This window comes from Mustelus asterias, chromosome 9 (genome assembly GCF_964213995.1).
Source record: "Mustelus asterias chromosome 9, sMusAst1.hap1.1, whole genome shotgun sequence".
Taxonomy (NCBI): Eukaryota; Metazoa; Chordata; class Chondrichthyes; order Carcharhiniformes; family Triakidae; genus Mustelus; species Mustelus asterias.
Window position 1 is genome coordinate 7,232,220 of NC_135809.1, and position 22,413 is coordinate 7,254,632.

The 22,413-nt window shown below is 46.5% G+C and overlaps 1 protein-coding gene across 5 annotated transcripts; it reads right to left on the bottom strand.

Moving 5' to 3' along the window:
* Positions 1 to 123: 123 nt before the first annotated feature.
* parp11 (poly(ADP-ribose) polymerase family member 11) lies at positions 124 to 21,332 on the bottom strand. 5 transcript variants are annotated; one of them, XM_078219598.1, is made up of 9 exons: positions 21,103 to 21,329; positions 18,414 to 19,398; positions 16,791 to 16,934; positions 13,676 to 13,796; positions 10,440 to 10,515; positions 5,562 to 5,634; positions 5,350 to 5,480; positions 3,818 to 3,969; positions 662 to 3,171 (listed from the first exon to the last, which is right to left on the bottom strand). In XM_078219598.1, the coding sequence occupies exons 3-9, from the start codon at positions 16,908 to 16,910 to the stop codon at positions 2,846 to 2,848; spliced, it is 999 nt and encodes a 332-aa protein (XP_078075724.1). In that variant the 5' UTR covers positions 16,911 to 16,934; positions 18,414 to 19,398; positions 21,103 to 21,329; the 3' UTR covers positions 662 to 2,845. The 5 variants fall into 5 exon arrangements, with proteins under 5 accessions (XP_078075723.1, XP_078075724.1, XP_078075725.1 ...); XM_078219599.1 differs by having other exon boundaries at positions 18,245 to 19,398; XM_078219597.1 differs by lacking the exon at positions 18,414 to 19,398 and having other exon boundaries at positions 124 to 3,171; positions 21,103 to 21,332.
* Positions 21,333 to 22,413: the final 1,081 nt, after the last annotated feature.

Genomic DNA, 22,413 nt, shown 5'->3' on the forward strand with positions numbered 1-22,413 from the left:
ATTCCCACGAATGAAAAAAAAGAACTTGCCATTGCATTATGTTGCCATTGGGTTGTGCTCTCTGAAAACTTTTAACCACCAAAATCTTAGTGCGTAAAATTTCTATGTTCAAAGTAACTGTTTAAACAAAACAGAAGTTTATTTATAGCCTTCACAACAACGCGATTCAATTGATCAATTGATTTATTTTGCATCTTTTAACGTGCTGTGGTTTTTTGCTGAGGGTCCCAGCCTTCCTCTAAAGCCTTGACTGCGACTCCATGCCTTTGCAGAGCTGAGATACAATGCAATAAATTTGTATCGTCCATCTGAACTCATCCACTGCGCACAATTCCACCAGATGCATTTATTGCACTTCCGTGAGCTGCACGAACGGAATATCATCGATTTGCCTTTGCAGTTTCTTGCCAGTGGATTTTCACAATGTCGAGGAAGTGATTTTAAAAGCTTTATTTAGAGATGTTTTTTTTTAAAAGTGCGTTTGTATATACAGCCTCGTATATACACAGATAGAAAAAATATTCCTGTACTCATTACACACCTGTTGTAAGAGGCCAAAGGGGAAAAAAAGTCAAAGTCTTGCCTTTCTGCATGTTGCTAGTTTAATTTAAGAAATTTGATCTTCAAGCTACCCAATTAACTCATCCTTGACATTGAGAAACTATTCACATTTAATGTTTCCATCTGTTAAAACAAGTTTGCCCCACACTGTTTCTAGAAGTTATTCCACCACCAAGATCAAGCGGACTGGCCTACAAGTTATACCCTGCTTTTTTTGAACACGATGAGCTAAGACGGGAAATAATCTCAGTCCAAACCCCTCAACATTTACCTCTTTCTTTGAAACTCCTAAAACATATAGATGCTGAGCGTTTAACGAAACTAAGATGCTAAAGAGGGCAATGAAAGAAGCCCAGCACCCAAATATATTGAAAAAAAACACTTTAAAAAGCTTGTTAAAAAGCCAAATAATTGATAACTTAGATGTGGGATCACTTTGGGATGAGAAGTGTCAGCCTGCACTCGAGATGGGGGGAAATGGAGAAGATTTTGTTTTAAAAAGTATCATGTCTTCAATGGGGTTGTCGGAGCCAATCAAACTGGCACCACTGAAAATAGGGTCTGCCAGAAAACCAAATTAAAGCATTAATAAATTCAAAGGAGGTAATCAATATCCAAGAAAACTGAGGGAGCTTGTGGTGGATTCAACGGAGTGATTTTAAATTAACCCTACAGTCCAATCTCTCACACAGCCCTAGTCTCTTTGCTTATTGTGATAACGGACTGGAGTAGAGGGGGTTAAGGCAAGATTTAACGGGAGCTTTTACAATGAAGGCTTTTAATGGGATGAATGGGGAAAGGACAATTTCACTTGGCAGTGGCAGTCAAAGGGCCATCAAACAGAATGGAAGGAAAGGTGAGGAATGGGGGGGGGGGGGCTTGGGGGTCAGGTGAGGTCTTGGGGGGGGGGTGAATAGCTGAAGCACAGCCTCTTACAATTTTGAAGGAAATTTGCATAAATATAGAAAGCATAAGCTCCCAAGATATGGGGATAGAATAGGGCAGTAGGATTAGTTTAAAATTAAACTGGTACTTCCATTAAATCCACCCCAATCTCCTGAACTACTCTTTGATACTTACCAGACATGCCTGCTGACATTTCTACTTTCAGCCGGATTAACGTTTTGTAATGATAGCAGCAAATATGAATTGATGCTTTATAGAAAGTGTGGTGGTTACTGGTGAGAGCATCAACAGATTTTAATCAGGATCCCAGCTCCCTGTTACTTTGATTCAAGGATTAAAGGTTGGATTTTTTTTTCCCCATGGGGCCGGGGAGAGTCACCCAGGAGCCGCGACTGAGTTCTCAGATTCAGAAAGTTGCGGGTTCGAGACTCACTCTAGAGACTCAGACACAAAATTCAAGGCTGGCACGGCAAGATTGAGGCAAGTGTGACAACGTCAGAGGGGCAGAAATGAGGGCACGTTGCGCTGTTAGAATTGTTACCTTCTGGGAGAGACATTAAACTGAGGCCCTGTCAGTTAAAAAAAAAAACCATCGCACCATTTTGAGGAAGAGCTGGGAGTTATCCCAGTGTCCTGGTCAATACTTTATCCTTCAAACAACATCATTAAAACAGATTTGCTGGTGGTTATCACATTGCCATTGGTAGGAGTGTACTTTGCACAAAGTGACTGCACATTCCTTACATTGCAACAGTAACTACACCGCAAAAGTACTTTGTTGTCTGTAAAGTGCTTCAAGACATCCTGAGGTCATGAACGATGATATATAAATGCAAGATTTTCTTTCTTTCCTGGTCAATGGAGATCCTGGTCCTTTAAGGGATTGGGTCAGGTTAATGGATGCAATGGTCCCGAGGCAGCTTGTCTGCTTCAGAATAGCAGGAATCCCTCAGGATGATCTCGTCAGGTAGGGCCAGGGTGGGGTAGGAGTCATCTCACGGGGAGGGGGGAGTGCAGGACGACCACCCCTCTTAGCCCCAAAAAGGGCCTCTTCTCTCATTCCTCCAAGCTTTACCAGGCAAAGGGGAAGATGCCAGATCATGCTCAATCGGCCTCCATGATGTCATCAGGGTCTTGTGCATGTGGTAGATTGCGGGTTTACTCAGACCCATATGACGTCGACCATACAGCAGGTAGTGCAAGCATCCAGTCTGACCCCTCTGCAAACATTGCATGGCCACCCACTTCCTGAAAGGCTGGGGGTGTCAAAATCCGTCTTGTCAGTTAAAGAAACGGTTATGTCTGTAACAGCCTTTCATGGAAGTGTTTTTAATAGGTCTTTTCCCACTTCTTCAAGCAGTCATTCCTGAAGTTGAGATTAAGTGAATTCAATCAGGTATTCTGGATAAATATGGTTAGAATCAAAAACTACAAAAATCTTTGGATTCCATTTGTTATCGACACAGCTGTCGTACAGGTTCACCAGACTTCCATCCTTTGACGGAGGCCGAATGTATTTGGGGTCTCCAGTAATATAGTCACCCACAAGAACCCGAGCGAGGAACATAGTCTTGAATTGCGACCTCCACTGATGAGGTGCAGACGGGGACAGCGCTGCTCCCAGTCGTTGCAAAGAAGGCTCGTGTGTTTCACTGGTGCGGCAGTAACGGCTGGAGTATGAGGAGTCACGAGCAAAATAGGTCCCTGTGAAGAGATTCAAAATGCACCTCAATAAACTCCAAATCCAACATTGCATACATTATACAACTCCACTTGTTAAACGTGCAAATCTTTGTGTATTCGCCCTGATAAAACCCATCTTGGTCACTAATCTCCTTTAGGGAAGGACATCTGCTGTCCTTACCTGGTCTGGCCTATATGTGACTCCAGAGCCACAGCAATGTGGTTGATTCTCAACTGCCTTCGGGCAACAAGGGATGGGTAATAAATGCTAGCCAGCCAGCAACACCCATGAGGGCGGCACGGTGGTTAGCACTGCTGCCTCACAGCTCCACGGACCCAGGTTCGATTCTGGCCTCGGGCGACTATCTTTGTGGAGTCTGCACATTCTCCCCGTGTCTGCATGGGTTTCCTCTGGGTGCTCCGGTTTCCTCCCACAGTCCAAAGATGTGGGGTTAGGTACATTGTCCATTCTCAATTGCCCCTTAGTGTCTCAGGATGCTTAGGTTAGAGGGACTAGTGGGGTAAATATGTGAGGTAACGGAGATAGGGCCTAGGTGGGGTTGTTGTTGGTGCAGAATCAATGGGCTGAATGGCCTCCTCCTGCACTGTAGGGTTTCTATGGATTTCTATGTCCCACAAATGAATAAAAAAATTAATTACTACCTACCTTTTCCATATACTGTAGCATGCAATCCATTTATTCTCCAGTCAAAGTTCTGTGAACATATTGCTTCTACAAATTCATTACCAGTGCCGTGGAACAACATTCTCTCATTCAGTTCGATCCCATTTCTCATCTTCTTCAAATGAACTTTTTTTCTGGAAAAGTAAAAGTCAAAACATCAATCAGCAAGGGTCGAGACAAGGTTGTCTGAATTTTCACTCTCATTCAGCGCACACGACTTTGGATGTTGGGATTCGTAGTGGGCTGATCTGAACTATGACCATATCGGACAGCAGAATATAATTCAGCCAACGTTCCGAGTCAGGATGACCCTTTGTCAGAGCTTTGAAGGATCACCCAGACACGAAACGTTGGCTCCATTCTCTCCCCACTGATGCTGTCAGACCTGTTCAGATTTTTCTGCCTTTTCCAATTTTATTTCAGATTCCAGCATCCGCAGTATTTCACCTTTATATTAAAATAAAATTCACGCGGCAAAGCAAGTTACTAAACTGTGCTGCGACAAAAATTAATTACAAATTCTCAGAAATCCATCATTCAAATTTGATTAGTGGGTATTCAGAAGTGCACGAGTTAGTCAAACACCGTCAGTGCAGATTTATTAAAAGGAAAGTTGCGCATGCCAAATTTAACAGCCTGTTTAGTGAATGCCTTCTTCACCACTCTGTTCACTGTGACTCCACTTTCAAGGAGCTCTGAACCTATACCCCCTAGACCTCTTCTGTAACTCTCCCCAACACCCTACCATTAACTGAGTAAGTCCTGCCCTGGTTCGCGTGACCAATTGTAGAAAAGAACTGTTTGTTTAGTTTTAATTTTTCCTTATTGTCACCGTACTAAAGACAGATGGAAAATACCCTCAGCTCTGCATGTTTACATTGATTTCCCCACATTTTACACTGGCTTTTCCTTTCAGGCTATCGAGATTCTCTGGGAATCTCCATATAAGCTGCCTTTGGCAAGGTCAGTATCGAAAGCAGCATAAATGTTGGTGAGAGAAAATCGAGGGAAGCATAGGCCAAGCCATGAGAACAAAGTTTCCTTTGATGTATAAAGAAAAACCTCCACCTATTCTGATGAAGCAAAGGAAGCTAGCTTTCTCTGACAGAGAAATATATAGGGCGGCACGGTAGCACAGTGGTTAGCACTGCTGCTTCACAGCTCCAGGGTCCTGGGTTCGATTCCCGGCTCAGGTCACTGTCTGTGTGGAGTTTGCACATTCTCCTCGTGTCTGCGTGGGTTTCCTCCGGGTGCTCCGGTTTCCTCCCACAGTCCAAAGATGTGCGGGTTAGGTTGATTGGCCAGGTTAAAAAATTGCCCCTTAGAGTCCTGGGATGTGTAGGTTAGAGGGATTAGCAGGTAAAATATGTGGGGATAGCGCCTGGGTGGGATAGTGGTCGGTGCAGAGTCGATGGGCCGAATGGCCTCCTTCTGCACTGTAGGGTTTCTATGATTCTATGATGATGATTCTATGATAATGAACAAATTGATAAGATATCGTCCTGTGTGATTACCTGCAATAGAATTCCCACAAGTCTAAATTCTGAATTCTTTGAATTTTCTTGATCCGGTTCTGATCCATCGTTTGTCCAAAGAGTTTTGCGACTTCCAGATATTCATTGGAAGCTTTGTGCAATGGGCTGAGCTAAAAACAGAGTTGATCATTTAATGTGACAGGTCACGATGAATACATGATTTCTGAAATAAGTTGCCTGATTTGACTCACCTGATAAGGTGCGTCTCGGTCTATATTGTCCCAATGTAAAGGGATGGGAATTTCTTCATTTCCACATATAAAACTTTGAAAAGATGTCATAACAAATAGGCATTAAAAAGTTACCATTCAAACAGTGTCAATTAACAATATAAGATGAAGGGGGCGGCACGGAAGCACAGTGGTTAGCACTGCTGCTTCACAGCTCCAGGGATCTGGGTTCGATTCCCGGCTCGGGTCACTGTCTGTGTGGAGTTTACACATTCTCCCCGTGTCTGCGTGGGTTTCCTCCGGGTGCTCCGGTTTCCTCCCACAGTCCAAAGATGTGCGGGTTAGGTTGATTGGCCATGCTAAAATTTCCCTTCGTGTCCTGGGATGCGCAGATTAGAGGGATTAGTGGGTAAATATATAGGGATGTGGGGGTGGGGCCTGGGTGGGATTGTGGTTGGTGCAGACCCGATGGGCCGAATGGCCTCTTTCTTTGCTGTGGGGTTTCTACGATTCTATGAACCACACGCGCACAAACACCTTACTCTATAGCAAGAATTTAATGTCCTCCCCCAAGGTGTGTTTGGAGGGGTGGGAGTTATTTTTTTAAAAATCGGGGGGCAGTGTGCCAAGTGGGGACCCCACCACCTTCCCGCCCCAATTACGTCTAGTGTGGGAAAACGGCCCTCCTGTCCACTGCCAGTCGAGGCCAGTAAGTGGACAGTTAATTCCCACCATGCCCCTGGTGCCGCTGCCTGCCACTGATTGGCCAGCAGTTCTCAGCGGACAGGTTCCCACCCCTGGGGTCATCGATCTTGGGGAGGAACCGCCTCTGGGCCATTACAGATTCACAGAGAGAGAGAATGGTTACTGCACAGGAGGCCGTTATTTGGTCTGTCGTGTCTGTGCTGGCTCTCTGCAGGAACAATTCCTCTGCCTTCGCCCCGTAACTCTGCACATTCGTTCCTTTTCAGATAACCATCTAATTTCCTCTTTATTGCCTCAACTGAACCTGCCTTCATCACACTCTCAGGCAGTGGATTCCAGATCCTAACCACTTGCTGTGTGAGAAAGATTTTCCTCCTGTCGCTATTGCTTCTTTTGTCAAGTACCTGAAATCGGTGACCTCTGGCTCTCAATCCTTTCACCCTGGAAACAGTCTCCCCCATTGACTCTGTCCACACCCCTCATTATTTCGAATAGCTCCGTGAAATCTCTTTCCAATCTTCTCTTCTCCAAGGAGAACAGACCCAACTTCTATCTGAGAGGTACTGCAGAGATTTCCCAACTAGAGACAATGCAGAACTCTCAGTGACTCTCCAGCCTGTGGACACCACCCACCCCCAACCCAAACCTCTATCACCATTATATACTGCCCTATATCTTAGTTATCTAATGGAATATTTTTAAAGAACATTCTGCATTTACATTTATGCGGTTAGAAATTAAAGCTGTCTGTTGCTTAAAAAGTCGGTATATTTCAGTGTGAGCCGAATAAGGTTAATAAAATGATCACCTCAATGGCAAAAGCCAAACATACAATTTGGGCCAGTGTCTCACAAACTGGGGACCATAGAGAATTTTCACAACGTTTGCAAAATAGTTATTGCAGAATGTGAGGGAGTGTGAGAGAGAGTGTTAGGTGGCAGTGGAGTGTGATTGTCATATCCGTAGTGCAGAGTGGACTGGTCGTGTCACCTTGGAGGGGAGCATGTAAGGAGCAGCATGGAAGATCACCACGTAGCATCTACCCGGGGTAGTCTCTACAGTGGCCAATCCACTTGAGATGGTTTCCTTCAACCCGAGAAGTTTGAGAACCACTGGTCTTGGCTGATGCTCCAGTGTGTCACTGAGCCACTGCTACATTGCCCATAGAGTGATCTTTCGTATGTTATACTGTGGGCAAGCTCGCATGTGCTGGTGGCTATTAAAGATGCTCTCGTGAAGAAAAACTCGGAAGTTATCAACATTCTTCAATCAATTTCATCAAGAAAAATAAACGTTGCCGTTTTTGAGATTTTAGCAGCAGTGGCACAATGGTTAGCACTGTGCCACCAATCAACCTAACCCACACATCTTTGAACTGTGGGAGGAAACCAGAGTTCCCGGAGGAAACCCGCACAGACACGGGGAGAATGTGCAAACTCCACACAGACAGTCACTTGAGGCCGGAATTGAACCCGGATCCCTGGCACTGTGAGGCTGCAGTGCTAACCACTGTGCCACCGTGCTGCTAAAATCTCAGGCAGGGAAGCAGAAAACAGGAAATTATAGGCCAGTTAGCCTGATGTCTGTTGTGGGAAAGGTGCAAGAATCAGTCATTGAGGAGGTTATAACTGGGCACTTTGAAAAACTTGAGGTGACCGGGAAGAATCAATATGTTTTTTTTGAAAGGGAAATCATGTTTAACCAATTTATTGGAGTCCTTTGAAGGAGTAACATGTGGATAAAGGGTAGCCTATAGATGTACTGTTAGTTGGATTCGCAGAAAGTATTTGACAAGGTGCCACATAAAAGGCTGTTGTGCAAAGTCGGAGCGTGTGGTGTAAGGGTTAACAGCTTAGCATGGATAGAAGATTGGCTGGGTGACAGAAAACAGAATATGCATAAATGGGTCTTTTTCTGATTGGCAAGATATGATGAGGTTTTTTAAAAATCATTTTACTGGATGTGAGAATCGCTGTCTGGACCAGTCTAAATTGACCATCCCAGCGGAGTCCCACAGGGGTCTGTGCTGGGGCCTCAACGTTTCACAATTTATATCTATGACTTAGAGGAGGAGAGTGAAGGCTTGGAAGTTAAATTTGCAGAAAACACAAAGATAGGTAGAAAAGTATGCTGTGAAGTGGACATAAGGAGGTTGCAGATGGATATACATAGGTTGAGTGAGTGAGCAAAAATCAGGCAGAAGGCGTATAATGTGGGAAAATGTGAAGTTGTTCATGTTGGCAGAAAAAGCAGGGTATTACTTAAACAGATAATGACTGCAGAATTTCACGGTGCAGACGGTTCTAGGTATTCTCATTCACGAGTCACAAAAAGTCAGTATGCAGGTACAGCAAATAAAGAAAGCTAATGGAATACTATCCTGTATTACAAGAGGAATTGGACATTAAAGGAAGGATATTATGCCTCAGTAATGCAGGGCATTGGTGAGACCACATCTCAAATACTGCGTGCAGTTTTGCTTTCCCTATTTAAAGGAGGATGTAAACGAGTTGTTGGTGGTTCAGAGATTTATTAGATTAATACCTGGAATGAGCAGGTTGTCTTATGAAGGAGGTTTGGGCAGACTAGTCTTGTTTCCACTGTTATTTCAAAGGGTGAGAGACAACCTGATTGAAGTATAAAAGATCCTGAATAGTACTGACAAGGTGGACGTGGAAAGGATATTTCCTCTTGTGAGTGGGTCCAGAACCAAGAGGCACTATTGTAAAATCAGGAGTCCCCTTTTTAGGGCAGAGATGGGAGAATTTTTGTTCTCGGAAGATTGTGCGACTTTGGAACTCCATGTCTCAGGAGGCAGTGGAGGTCATTAAATATTTGTAACGTGGTGGCGGATGGATTGTGTTGAGGAAATCAAAGGTTATCGGCGAGTAGATGTGGAATTCAAAACACAAACAGATCAGCCATGAGCTTGTCAAATGGCGGAGCAGGCTCGAGGGGCCAAAAGGCCTCCTTCTGCTCCTAACTGGTATGTGTGTGTTTCTGTGCATACACCTCCTGGTGTCTCTGTTCTGGAACCCCTTAGAAACATGCCGCGCCATGTTATTCCTCCAGAATATATCACTTCAAACCTCTCTGAAATGGTTGGGTCAGGCCAATAGGAAAACTCCCAGTTCTTTTATTTCTGAATCATGCCATGTCTTGTTTCACTGGTTTAATGTTGTGACCAAGTGAAGGCACCTCTGACGATGCAGCATTCCCTCATTGCAGATTTCAGCCGAGAATGTGTGCTCAGGCCCGGGAATGGAGCTTGAACCCTGAACCTTCCAATTCAAGGACTAGTGCTGCCGAATAAGCTGAAGTGACACACGCCTCTAGTTCTAGAACCCCAATACTTCTCTCCCCTTTGAAAAGTTTCTCTGCTATCCCTTCATTCCCCGCAAGCCTGTCCTTTCATCCTTCAGCAGCCCTAACCTTAACCTCGATTATCTTTTTAATACCAATGTGCCAACAGCAAATCTTTTTATAAGACACAGGAGTAGAATTAGGCCACTCGGCCCATTGAGTCTGCTCCGCCATTCAATCATGGCTGATATTTTTCTCATCCCCTTATCAATCAAGAACCGATCTATCTCTGTATTAAAGACACTCAATGACTCGGCCTCCATAGCCTTCTGCGGCAAAGAGTTCCACAGATTCATCACTCTCTGGCTGAAGAAATTCCTCCTCATCTCTGTTTTTAAGGATTGTCTCTTCAGCCTGGAGGTTGTGCCCTCTGGTTCTAGTTTTTCCTACCAGTGGAAACATCCTCTCCACGTCCACTCTATCCAGGCCTCGCAGTATTCTATAAGATTCAATAAGATCCCCCCTCATCCTTCTAAACTCCAACAAGTATTGCTCCTTTATAAGTTTGTGAATTCTCTCTCATATTCCCTTAGTCTAAATTCCTTTTCTGTTTTTCCTACTTTGTTAGGTTTGTCTAGTATTCATGTTTAATGTTTCTCTTTTGTGTCTTCATGAAATATGTCAACTTCTCATCTCCTGTTGATGTCAGGTTCTGTTCCCTTATATCTACACACAGCCTCTTTTGTTATTTATGGGTGACAATATTCAATTAAAGAGCTTAAAAGACTGAAGCGATCACTGCAGATTTATCAGTAAGTCGGTAATTTGCAGCTGATTACTATGAAGCATTCACATCAATTCTACAAATTCTTGCCTCCAGATGACACCAACCTGAAAGCAGTGACAGAGAAGGCCGCGCGTTTCACTGGCCGCTGCTTCCCTGTTGCTGTATTAGTTTGCTTCATTGCTGCAACAGAAACACATTCCTATGACTAACACTTATAATTTGCCAACCCAAACATGACAATCAATAACAACATGAATATAACGGGTTTGCCACTAAAATCACAGGTTATCTAAGAGATAAAATGAAGGAAAGCTACTTAAGAATGTAATCACATACTCGTAGATTCCATTAATCAGAATAAAAACTAAGGATAAATGAACACGTCCTTCAATTCTTTTGCTATTCCGGTCAATCTTTGGTACATCAACTGCAAATATATTAGCTACTACTTTGCTTTCTTTGGTGCGAGGAAGAATTTAAAAATAACAGAAAACGCTGGAAAAACACAGCAGGTTCCAAAGAGGAACTGTACAGACTCGAGACGTTTCTCTCCCCACAGATGCTGCCAGGCCTGCTGAGCTTTTCCAGCACTTCGTTTGATTTTCAGATTTCCAGCATCTGCAGTTTTCTGTAAAAACACCGGATGTGTCTTAAGAAAAAGAGGGGTAAAAAGTAGGACATAACAGCAGAGAAGCAATGCGAGAGGGAATCTAAATGTGAAGAATTTAGATTGTGGGCACTCTGGGGTTCCAGCATGCTGCAAAATTAAAGTTTAAAGTTTATTTATTAGTGTCACAAGTAGGCTTACAGTAACACGGCGATGACATTACTGTGAAAATGAAGTGGTGGAATACGGTGTCCACAGTTATAGGTTTTGATGCATCTGCCTTGTGGAAACTAGCTTCTATCTTGCAGGAAAAAAACTGACAGAATCAGGGGAAAAAACAAGTTACCCCACTATCCGGAAGATACAAATTTAATTCTACATCTGGGATCTCAATTTATAAATCATTTCAGCTTTATTTTGATAACAGTTTGCCAAAATCAGAATTCACTTTAAGCGTCTTTCTGGACACCATGCAACTTATGCATAAAACATGTACATTTCTCCCTCACTTACTGAGGTGCCAACTTGTACTGGAGGAACAGTCATCTGATACTTTGTTCATTGGGACTCCAGCCCTCCTCCCGGTCTGTGAGATTAAACCAGGCTGTTCACAGCTGACATCCTCCTGTTGGACCTCCTAACCCCAAATTCACCACTTACGTCCCTCTCCATAAATGACCCGTCTCCTCCCCGCCTCAGTTCACTTGCTGGGAAACCCTCATCAGTCCCTCAGTTACCTCCAGACAGGATTGTTTCAATGCAGTCTTAACTGACCTCCCACATTCTACCCTCTGTAAACTTGAACACATTCAAAACTTTGGCTGCCCGTTTCTTAACTTGCACCTGTTCACCCTTCGCCCCCGTGCTCCCCTGACCCACGCCCATCGCCCCCGTGCTCCCCTGACACACGCCCATCGCCCCCGTGCTCCCCTGACCCACGCCCATCGCCCCCATGCTCCCCTGACGCACGCCCATCGCCCCCGTGCTCCCCCAACCCACACCCATCGCCCCCGTGCTCCCCCGACGCATGCCCATCGCCCCCGTGCTCCCCCGACGCACGCCCATCGCCCCCGTGCTCCCCCGACCCACGTCCATCACCCCCGTGCTCCCCCGACCCACGTCCATCGCCCTCGTGCTCCCCCGACCCACGCCCATCGCCCCCGTGCTCCCCCGGCCCACGCCCATCGCCCCCGTGCTCCCCCGGCCCACATCCATCGCCCCCGTGCTCCCCCGACCCACGCCCATCGCCCCCGGCCCACGTCCATCGCCCCCGTGCTCCCCCGACCCACGTCCATCGCCCCCGTGCTCCCCCGACCCACGTCCATCGCCCCCGTGCTCCCCCGACCCACGTCCATCGCCCCCGTGCTCCCCCGACCCACGTCCATCGCCCCCGTGCTCCCCCGACCCACGTCCATCGCCCCCGTGCTCCCCCGACCCACGTCCATCGCCCCTGTGCTCCCCCGACCCATGTCCATCGCCCCCGTGCTCCCCTGACCCACGTCCATCGCCCCCGTGCTCCCCTGACCCACGTCCATCGCCCCCGTGCTCCCCGACCCACATCCATCGCCCCTGTGCTCCCCCGACCCACGTCCATCGCCCCTGTGCTCCCCCGACCCACGCCCATCGCCCCCGTGCTCCCCTGACCCACGTCCATCGCCCCTGTGCTCCCCGACCCACGCCCATCGCCCCCGACCCACGCCCATCGCCCCCGTGCTCCCCCGACCCACGCCCATCGCCCCCGTGCTCCCCTGACCCACGTCCATCACCCCTGTGCTCCCCTGACCCATGTTGTCCAGCAACGCACCTTGAACTAAAACTGGCTTCAAATCCCTCCATGGTCTCACCTGCAATTACCTCTTTGCCCTTCTTTAGCAATCCTCCAAGGCCTCCAAATTCACCTAATTCTGGCCTCGTGTGTGTCCTGGATGTTAATCGCTCTATCACTAGCAGCAGTGCCTTCAGCTGCCTTGGACTCAAACTCTAGAATTCCCTCCCAACATCTCTCACTCTTCCTTCAGGATGCTCCTTATAACATCGCTCTTTGACCAATCCATTTTTGTGAAATGCCCTAATATCCCCTTACGTAGCTCTATGCCTAATTTTGTTTGGTATTAAGAGCCTTGGGATGTCTTGCTATGTTAAAGGCGCCTATATAAATGCAAGTTGTTAGTTTATGCAGGGAAACTCAACTGTGACGACTGACACTCTAAGTGGCTGGCAGATATCACAGCAAGCTACAGTCTGTCCATACTCAATGTTCACACACAAGCACTTCCCGGCCAGAGGACTGGAGAACAGTCAGCAGTGGGAACCGGAGCTGGTTTCTTCTCCCCTGCCTGGTAATTCTTCTTCCACCGGAAAATGCTGCAAATACTCAGCAGGTCTGGCAGCATCAGTGAAGACAGAAACAGAGCTCACGTTTTAAGTCAATGATCTTTCAATCGAACAACTGACCTGAAATACCCAACCCCCGTTTCTCCCTCCACAAGACGCTGCCAGATCTGTCGAATACTTGCGGCGTTTTGTGTTATTACTTCAGATTTCGAGCATCCGCAGTATTTTACTCTCCTTCAGTCAGTCTGGCGTAGTGAGCACGGATTACACTGGGAGGCTATTCTTTACTTCAGCTTGGTTTCCCAGCATGTTCTGCTTCTATCACCAGTCTTATGTTGGCATTCAATCAATTTTCATTTGCCCCAACCATTAGCAGATCCATTAAACAAGGATTGTTACCTTGGAAATCTAACGTGTAGTTGTATTTTGCAGTGGAAAATGTGAGAACACCTTGTGGATTCATCCTGTAAAACATTTCAATCTCCTCGCTGCCCACAGAACGTGAAATATTGGGGTCTCTCTGAAATAAACATAGAAATGCCTAAGAGAACATTATGGATATCAAGGCCTCAACTTCAACACTACCCGAGTTATCGCCGGGAAAACAGATAAAAGGGTAGCAAAGAAAAAGAAAAATATTTCTTCCAATCTGTGCCGAGTGATTCGCAGAATTGAGCTTTTCAAACTAACGCTCCCCATTGTCAACAGGTATATTGAAAGATAAGGAAGCACATTTTAATTTATCTGTAGTAAAGATTTAGGATAGTTATAAAAAAAAAGTTGAAATGAAATTAGATTCGTTAAGTGGAACACAAAAAATAACAGAAGGGGCAACTCTCTCTCCTGAACGTACTGACTATTGCTGGGGTACAGCCCCACAGGTCCAGGGGTACTGGCCCTTGATGGGGTACAGACCTACATGTTAATTGTACCATTTGAGGTGAAGTATGTAGAGATACAGGACATTGATTGGATTGGATGGTTGCTTGTGTTCATGGAAAGACACAGGAGTGGAGTGGAGTCATATACTTGTAAAGTTTCACTGTGAATAAATCTATCCCAAACCGTATCTGGTTTCCTCTTTCACCTTCACAATATCAGGAGTATAACCAAGGGATACTGCCCCTTGCTGGGGTACAGTCTAACAGCAGCCAGCTGTGCATCGTCATGTGCCACTCTATGTTGATTTGATTTATTATTGTCACATGTATTAGTATGCAGTGAAAAGCATTATTTCTTGCGAGCTATACAGACAAAGCATACCGTTCATAGAGAAGGAAACGAGAGAGTGCAGAATGTAGTGTTTCAGTCATAGCTAGGGTGTAGAGAAAGATCAACTTAATGCAAGGTAGGTTCATTCAAAAGTCTGATGGCAGCAGAGAAGAAGCTGTTCTTGAGTCGGTTGGTACGTGACCTCAGACTTTTGTATCTTCTTCCCATGTAAACAGTGAGTGTTTTAATTTTTAAGTGCTGTATCACCATCACATTGGGCCAAAGGGGTTTCCTTCTGTGCTGTATGATTCTACATGGTGCATCACAGACATACCCAATTCTGTACTCTCAAAACATTAGTAATTCCGCGAACTCACCACAGATCAACTATTGAATCAGGCATTTTTTGAAAGATGTTTGTTGTGTTTACATTAATTAGCAATGTCTGTACCAACAGTAATAAAGCTTCTCGCAACGAATATTTCACTAGGTTTAATATTGTTTTCAGCACCATGGTGTTGTAAACTGAAAAACAATAATCAGCCCAACGAGATTTTCATATTGCTATGCTAATGACAGCTCAAGGATTAGGCAAAAACATGACAAATGATTTTGGAACTTGTTTTGGTGCATGTTATTTGCAACTCAGACAGTTTTTAAAGATAGTTCTAGCCTTAAAAACCAGACTGTACACTAAACTCACTGAAAGGCGAGAAAAGTACTAAATGTGGCGTCCTCATCACAAGATTGGTCTGCCTCAACATTAGCCAAAATCAACCTGAAATCAACCACTTTGGAAAGAATGTAAAGGCATGAGAAGGATGCAGAAAATTTAGAGCTGAGGGACTAGTTTCAAGGATAAACTGGAGAAGGTGGGGCTGTTCTCCTTGGAGGAGGTACTGAGGAGATTTAATAGGAGGTGTTCACAATCATGGGAGATCTGGGCAGAGTACACAGGGAGAAATCGTTTCCATTGGCAGAAGGATTTAGAACCAAAGGATACTGATTTATCAGAGAATCATTGAAACCCTACAGTGCAAGAGGCAGCCATCTGGTCCATCAAGGCTGCACTGACCATAATCCCACCCAGGCCCTATCCCCATAGCTCCACATATTTACCCTGCTAGTCTCCCTGACAATAAGGGTCAATTTAGCACGGCCAATCCACCTAACCTGCACATTTTTATATTGTGGGAGGAAGTTGGAGCACCTGGAGGAAACCCAGCCAGACACGGGGAGAACGCGCAAACTCCTCAGACAGCCAAGGCTGGAATTGAACCCGATTCCTTGGAGCTGTGAGGCAGCAGTGCTAACCACCATGCCACCCCAAGATGAATGGCAAAGGACCAAAGGCAATACAAGGAAAAACCTTTATTTTTTACGTGGTTAGGACCTGGAATGCACTGCCTGAGAACGAGGCAGAGGTAGCTTCAATCATGGCTTTCAAAAGGATCATTACCTGAAGAGGAATAACTTTCAAGGCCAACAGGAAATGATGGGGACTGGGATTAGCTGAAGTGCTCTTGCAAACTGCTAACAAGCACTTAATAGGCTGAATGACCTCCTTCTGTGCTGTAATTATTCTGATTCTTCCAGTATATAAAATACAGGCAAACTGCACGATGTATCAAATGTGTAAAAATTGAACAATTTTGGCTAAATTGGGCTATTCAATAGCTTTACAGGAATAGATTACAGGAACAGGATGAGAATTTCTCAGCTAAGGGACAATAATCTACCTATATAGTGCCTTTAACAGAATAAATATTTCAACGCGTTTCACAGGAGCATTTTAAAACAAAGTCTGACACTGAACCACATAAGGAGATATTAGACCAAATGACCAAATCCTTGGTCACAGAGGTAAGTTGTGAGAAAAGCAAGGAAGAGAAGTTTAAGGAGAGAATTACAGAGCTTAAGGTCCAGGCAGCCGGAGAGACAGCCACTGATAGTGGAGAGATTAAAATCAGAATGTTGAAAAGGCCAGCATTAGGTGAGCATGGACAACTCAGAGCCGTGCGAGAGAGTGAGGGAGGGCCGTGCAAGAGAGAGGCAGCAGTGTCTTGACTGTGGCGACCTAGAGCAAGAAAGGTCAGTGAGCACAGGGGTGATGGGCGAATGGGTCTTGGTGTGGGTTAAGACACAGGCAAAGTTCCAGATGGTCTCAAGCTCACAGAAGGTATGAGACACCAGCTCAGAGGCTAGAATCTATTTTCTATGATTTTCAAATCTCCTACATTGGCTCACACATCACTTCAAAACTATTACATGGGAAGTAAGGAAAGCAAAAGTAATAACACACCTCAAAAATGTGCCACTTTCCACATTCACCCAAATAGTACCAGTTCCACTGTGTATCAGACGTATCCATTTCCTCCACATTGCCCTCCTCCATCATTGAAGCATATTCCTCTCCAGCCATTGTTTAAATTAGTGTGGTTTTTAGCTGCAATTCAATATAAGGAAAATATTACTGAGCTGTTTAAACACATTCTAATATCACAGCTTGGTCCAGTTAAATTTGGGTGAGGGGGGGGGGGGGTGCGATTCCACAACCATCTATTTCGTGCTGCTAAAATTGGGGCAATGCTTCCGCATTTGCAGTGCTAATACAGTGCAGGTTTATTGAAAAGTATAACCAACGCAGTTTCGAGTTGGTTGTAATTTAATTATCCAGGTCACCTCCTGAACCTCTTTTGCTGCCAGTTTCACATCCCCGAATTCTGCCTTCACGCATTCCGATGACCACCCACAAATTCTTGGGGGGGGGGGGCACAACTGGGGAGGGGGGGGGGGAGCACAACTGGGGAGAGGTGTTGCCTTGGTGTTTCAAGGGCTCAACTTTGATTAGACATGCAGCTGCTGAGTTGTAATAGACTGCTGGCAAGCTGCAAAAAATGGTAGGGATTGTGTGGGATTTGAGGGGTTGGGATTGGGGGGGGTGGGGGGGGTTTTCTTCATGAACTTGGGCAGCAAAAAGGGCTCCACAGTTCAAGGAGGAGGAAGAGATAATGGAGAGCCCTGTGGCTGGAGCAAGATGAGGCTGAAGCAAAGGAGAGCAGGAAGACTTAGCCCACACGTGTTTACAAGGCCTCCTATTAAGTGAAGGCAGTGCGGCTGCTCTCTGCTTCACCAGGGAAGCTGCTGCAGGATGCGTTGCAACAAAGGCTGAGGGGGCCTCAATTTTGACATCTTCCGGTCACTCAAGGCTGAACCACTGACCGTGTTTAGTCAACTTACCTTGCAAGCAAACAAGGTCATGAATGGCCTCTCCACCAGAAGCAAACAACTTCATCACATAGAATCAAGAATCCCTACAGCGCAGGAGGCCATTGGGCCCATCGAGTCTGCACCGACCATAATCCCACCCAGATCCTATTCCCGTAACCCCATGCATTTTACCCTAGCTAATCCACCCCCAACACCAAAGGGTAATTTAGCATAGCCAATCAACTTAACCCGCACATCTTTGGACTTTAGGAGGAAACCGGAGCACCCGGAGGAAACCCACGCAGGCACGGGGAGAATGTGCTAACTCCACACAGACAGTGACCCAAGCCGGGAATCGAACCCGTGTCCCTGGCGCTGTGAGGCAGCAGTATTAACCCCCATGGAGGCAGCAATGCAGGAGACAGGATGCCTTTGGTCAGGATGGTGTGTTTTCCCGAGGCGCAGAGTCATCGTTGACTGCACCCATATGGCTTGTTCCCCGCACAGACTCCAGAATTTTCACAAACAGCTTGAGCCTCCATTCACTGAACATGCAGCCCACTGCGCACACATCTTTGCCTGGAGTTCAGGAGATTGGTGTTGCGGGCAAGTCCCAGGCAGGAGTTAATGCTGTCCCAGTAAACAGACAAACTCCCAATTTCTGATCAATTCCGCAATATGTTCCCTTTACAACTTTGTTTAATTTTCATTTGACCTGTTTAATTCTTTACTCATTCATTAGCTTCAATAACGTCACAGATTAGCATCCTGCCATCTTCCTAACAGCTTTACCGATGCAGCAAACCAACATTTTCTGCAGGACCTTTCACTAACAACAAGTTCATTACGGCAGTGCAGCAAGAGCATTTAAAATGAGACATGACATGAGGCTGCATCCAAATCAAACAAGTGAGCAGTTAATCTTCAAATCTAAGCCTGGATTGGCTGCGTCACAAGTTCAGAGCCCTCATCTAAAAGCATCTGTACAGGTATGAGTGCAGTTATCCAGCATGTTATTTTTCCACAATGTCAATTTCAATGTCAAGATTTCTGAAGGACTGTGTATGGGGTTTTGGACAAGGATACACTGGCCTTGGAGACAGATCAGCTACAATCGAGACTTCAGGAATCGTCCTGGAATACTGCCAGTGAAAGCAGCAGATTGCTGAGAATGATGAAAACATCTGCCTTCTTCGCAAGCAGGAAACCTCTAAAAATGCCAAAGCGTCAATGTACTTTAAGGGAAATGCTGAATGTCTGGTGGAACGCAAAACTCGATGAGTGGCAACGTCCAGCTGACAAGCATGATCCGTGTTTTTACAACGTGCCGCGAACGGTGTATGGCCCATCCAAATTGGCTTCCTCTCCTATCCTGACCGCAGATTGAAATGAGCTGTCATGGAAAGGTGGCATGAGCAGTTTGTGAATGTCTCAAAGACTCCACCTCAGCAGATTGCCTGCATCAAATTGAGTGCCAAAGAAAGGATCTCTTTTCTTCCTTCCGCTGAAGAGCTGATAAAGGCAATCAACCAAACGAGGCAGAATCCCTGGCCCATACGGCATTCCAGATTTGGAAGTGTGGTAGCACAGACCTCGTTAACAAATTTATAACCTTTCCTCGGGGATCGGGAAAGGGTTCCACAGAACTTCAAGGTTGTCAACATGTTCAGCATCTGGAAGCAGAAAGGATCCACAAACGCCTGCAACAATTACAAAGGAAACAGTCATAGTAAAGATCCTTCCAAAGGTCCACCAGTCAGCTTTGCAAATTACACTTCTGGAGTCACAGTGTGGTTTTAGGGCTAACAGTGGGGTGGCTGATATGGTGTTTATCGCAACATAACTACAAGAAAAATAGAGAACATCAGGATCTATAAATGCTGCTTGCCCATCGACCTAATTAAAGTTTTTGATCACGAGAGCCGTAGAAACATAGAAAATAGGTGGAGGAGGCCATTCAGCCCTTCAAGCCTGCACCGCCATTCAATATGGTCATGGCAAATCACACACGTTCAGTATCCCACTCCCGCTTTCTCTCCATACCCCTTGATCCCTTTACCCACAAGGGCCACGTCCAGTTCCCTCGAACATGGTTAATGAACTGGCCCCAACAGCTGTGGTAGAGAATTCCACAGGTTCACAGCTGAGTGAAGAAGTTCTTCCTCATCTCAGTCCTGAATGGCTTACCACTTCTTAGGCTGTGACCCCCCAAGTTCTGGACTTTCCCAACATCAGGGACATTCTTCCCGCATCGAGCCTGTCCAGTCCCATCAGGATTTTATATGTTTCTATGAGATCCCCTCTTATTCTTCTAAATTCCAGTAAGTACAAGCCCAAGATCCAGTCTCTTTTCATATGTCATCCTACTCAACGTTAGGAGGTCCAAACAAGTTTGTTAAACACTACACCTATTGAATGTCGGGTCTGCGTGGTTAAATGTGTTTGTGGCTGTGGTGAGATGTTCGGCACCAGCGGGATAAAGCGAGGATGCATTGTGTCTTCCCAACTCTTCAATTGCTTCTTTGTTGTAGTCTTTATGGAAGCCATCAGAGAAAAGCCTGCAAGCATCAACATTATGTTCCATTCAGGAAAGCTCTTCAATCGCTCCAGACTGCGTACCTTCAAAGTCACAGAGGTGATATTCAGGGACATTGTATGCAGTTGACTGTGTACTAACTGCCCACAACAAGACACCCAGACCACAGCAGACAAAATCTCGAGTACTGCCTAAAAACATGTCAACAAATCAGTGTCTCCAAGTTAGAAGTTGTTTCAGCAAACAGCAGACAAAGGTTACAAAACACCAGGCATATGTGCTAACGGCATGAGTCTCCAGACTGTAGAAACATTGCTAGACCCTTGGCGGTGTGCTTGCTCTCAAGGATTCCACTACTGATGAAGACATCAGTGCACACATCCAGAAAGCAAGTTCTCCCCACAGCGAGCAGACTCTGCGATGGTGTCAGAAGCAGCACAGCATTAAGTTGAAGACTAAAATCAAATTCTACTAAGCCAATATCCTTTCCACCAGCTCTGACGAAGGGTCATCCAGACTTGAAATGTTGGCTCTATTCTCTCTCCACAGATGCTGTCAGACCTGCTGAGATTTTCCAGCATTTCCTGTTTTTGTTGGCACAGAATCCTGGTTCTGCTACAAACATTACATCACCGGGCAGTGCCAATCCTGTACCAGATTCTAGTGTCACCAGAGGAGGCAGAGGGGATGAGGAAGTTATTTACAGCTTGGACAGACTGCACACTCCAGGAATCCCCAATGGTCCCAGTGAGGCTCCACAGCCTCCCCCTGGATGGAGGGGGTTCCAGACTGGGGAATTCCCCACTGGGATTCCCCACATCCCCGGGAAGGAGGCTGTGCGGCCTCCACCTCTTCCTCTTTCACTCACCCTGAGCTCTGGCTCTGCCGGGCCCGGGCTGGGTGGGGAGACAAACCCTGAGGATTGAAGCCCATGCCCGGGCCGGTTGGGCTCCCCTGTCCGCCGCTCAGTGCCCACGGGGCCGACACTTCCCGGCGGTTACACTCCGTACATCAGCTCCGCGGCCCAGTGACGAACCCTCGGCCTGAGAAGGGAGACACACAATCCCCTCAACTCACTTCCGGTCCGGTTGCCCTGGTGACCCAGCAGCTTCCGGGATGTACCGGGGCTGTCACTCATTGTTACGTCATAGCCAGACTCGCCAAGCCCCGTCCGCTTCCTCGCCCCAAATTGACCCGCCCCCCCCCCCCCACGCCGACCCCGCCCCCTCCGCGAACCCCGCCCCCACCGCAAACCGCGCCCCCGCGCTGGCAATGCCCCTCCCTAAAACCGCCCCATTGGCCCCGCCCCAAATTGGACCCGCCCCTCGCACCGGCCCCGCCCCGCCCCAGCCCCGCCCCAGTCCCAGCCCCGCCTCCTCCACTGGCCCCGCCCACTCTTTTCCCCACCCCCTCGCTGCTTTTCCAGAAGTTTCTGGGTTGTCAGTGGGTAAACACAGTAAGAAGTTTAACAACACCAGGTTAAAGTCCAACAGGTTCATTTGGTAGCAAAAGCCACACAAGCTTTCGGAGCTCTTAGCCCCTTCTTCAGGTGAGTGGGAATTCTGTTCACAAACAGAGCTTATAAAGACACAGACTCAATTTACATGAATAATGGTTGGAATGCGAATACTTACAACTAATCAAGTCTTTAAGAAACAAAACAATGGGAGTGGAGAGAGCATCAAGACAGGCTAAAAAGATGTGTATTGTCTCCAGACAAGACAGCCAGACTTCACTCACCTGAAGAAGGGGCTTAGAGCCTCGAAAGCTTGTGTGGCTTTTGCTACCAAATAAACCTGTTGGATTTTAACCTGGTGTTGTTAAACTTCTTACTGTGTCTACCCCAGTCCAACGCCGGCATCTCCACATCTTGTCAGTGGGTGGCAGGGAGCTGAAGCTCCCCCATGGTCTGGGCCCACTCTGTCCTGAGGGAATATTCTGGGAAAGGGTTTCGGCCTCAAGCGGCTTCATGGAAACCCTGCCGTGCAGAAAGAGAACATTCGGCCCATCGAGTCTGTACTGACTCCCTGCCAGAGTATCTAACCCAGGCCCCTGTGTCCATAACCCCACACATTGACCATGGCTAATCCCCCCTAACCCGCACATCTTTGGACTTAGGAAACGGGAGCACCCAGAGGAAACCCACGCAGACACGGGGAGAACGTGCAAACTCCACACA

What these genes read in the sequence shown, in the direction of transcription:
- parp11 (XM_078219597.1), bottom strand. Translation starts at nt 16,910, where the DNA reads ATGGCTGGAGAGGAATATGCTTCAATGATGGAGGAGGGCAATGTGGAG. An exon ending in TTCTCTGTCACTGCTTTCAG is followed by an intron (nt 5,635 to 10,439) that starts GTTGGTGTCATC and finishes ATCTTTTCAAAG; the next exon opens with TTTTATATGTGGAAATGAAG. An exon ending in ACCGAGACGCACCTTATCAG is followed by an intron (nt 5,481 to 5,561) that starts GTGAGTCAAATC and finishes CTCTGTTTTTAG; the next exon opens with CTCAGCCCATTGCACAAAGC.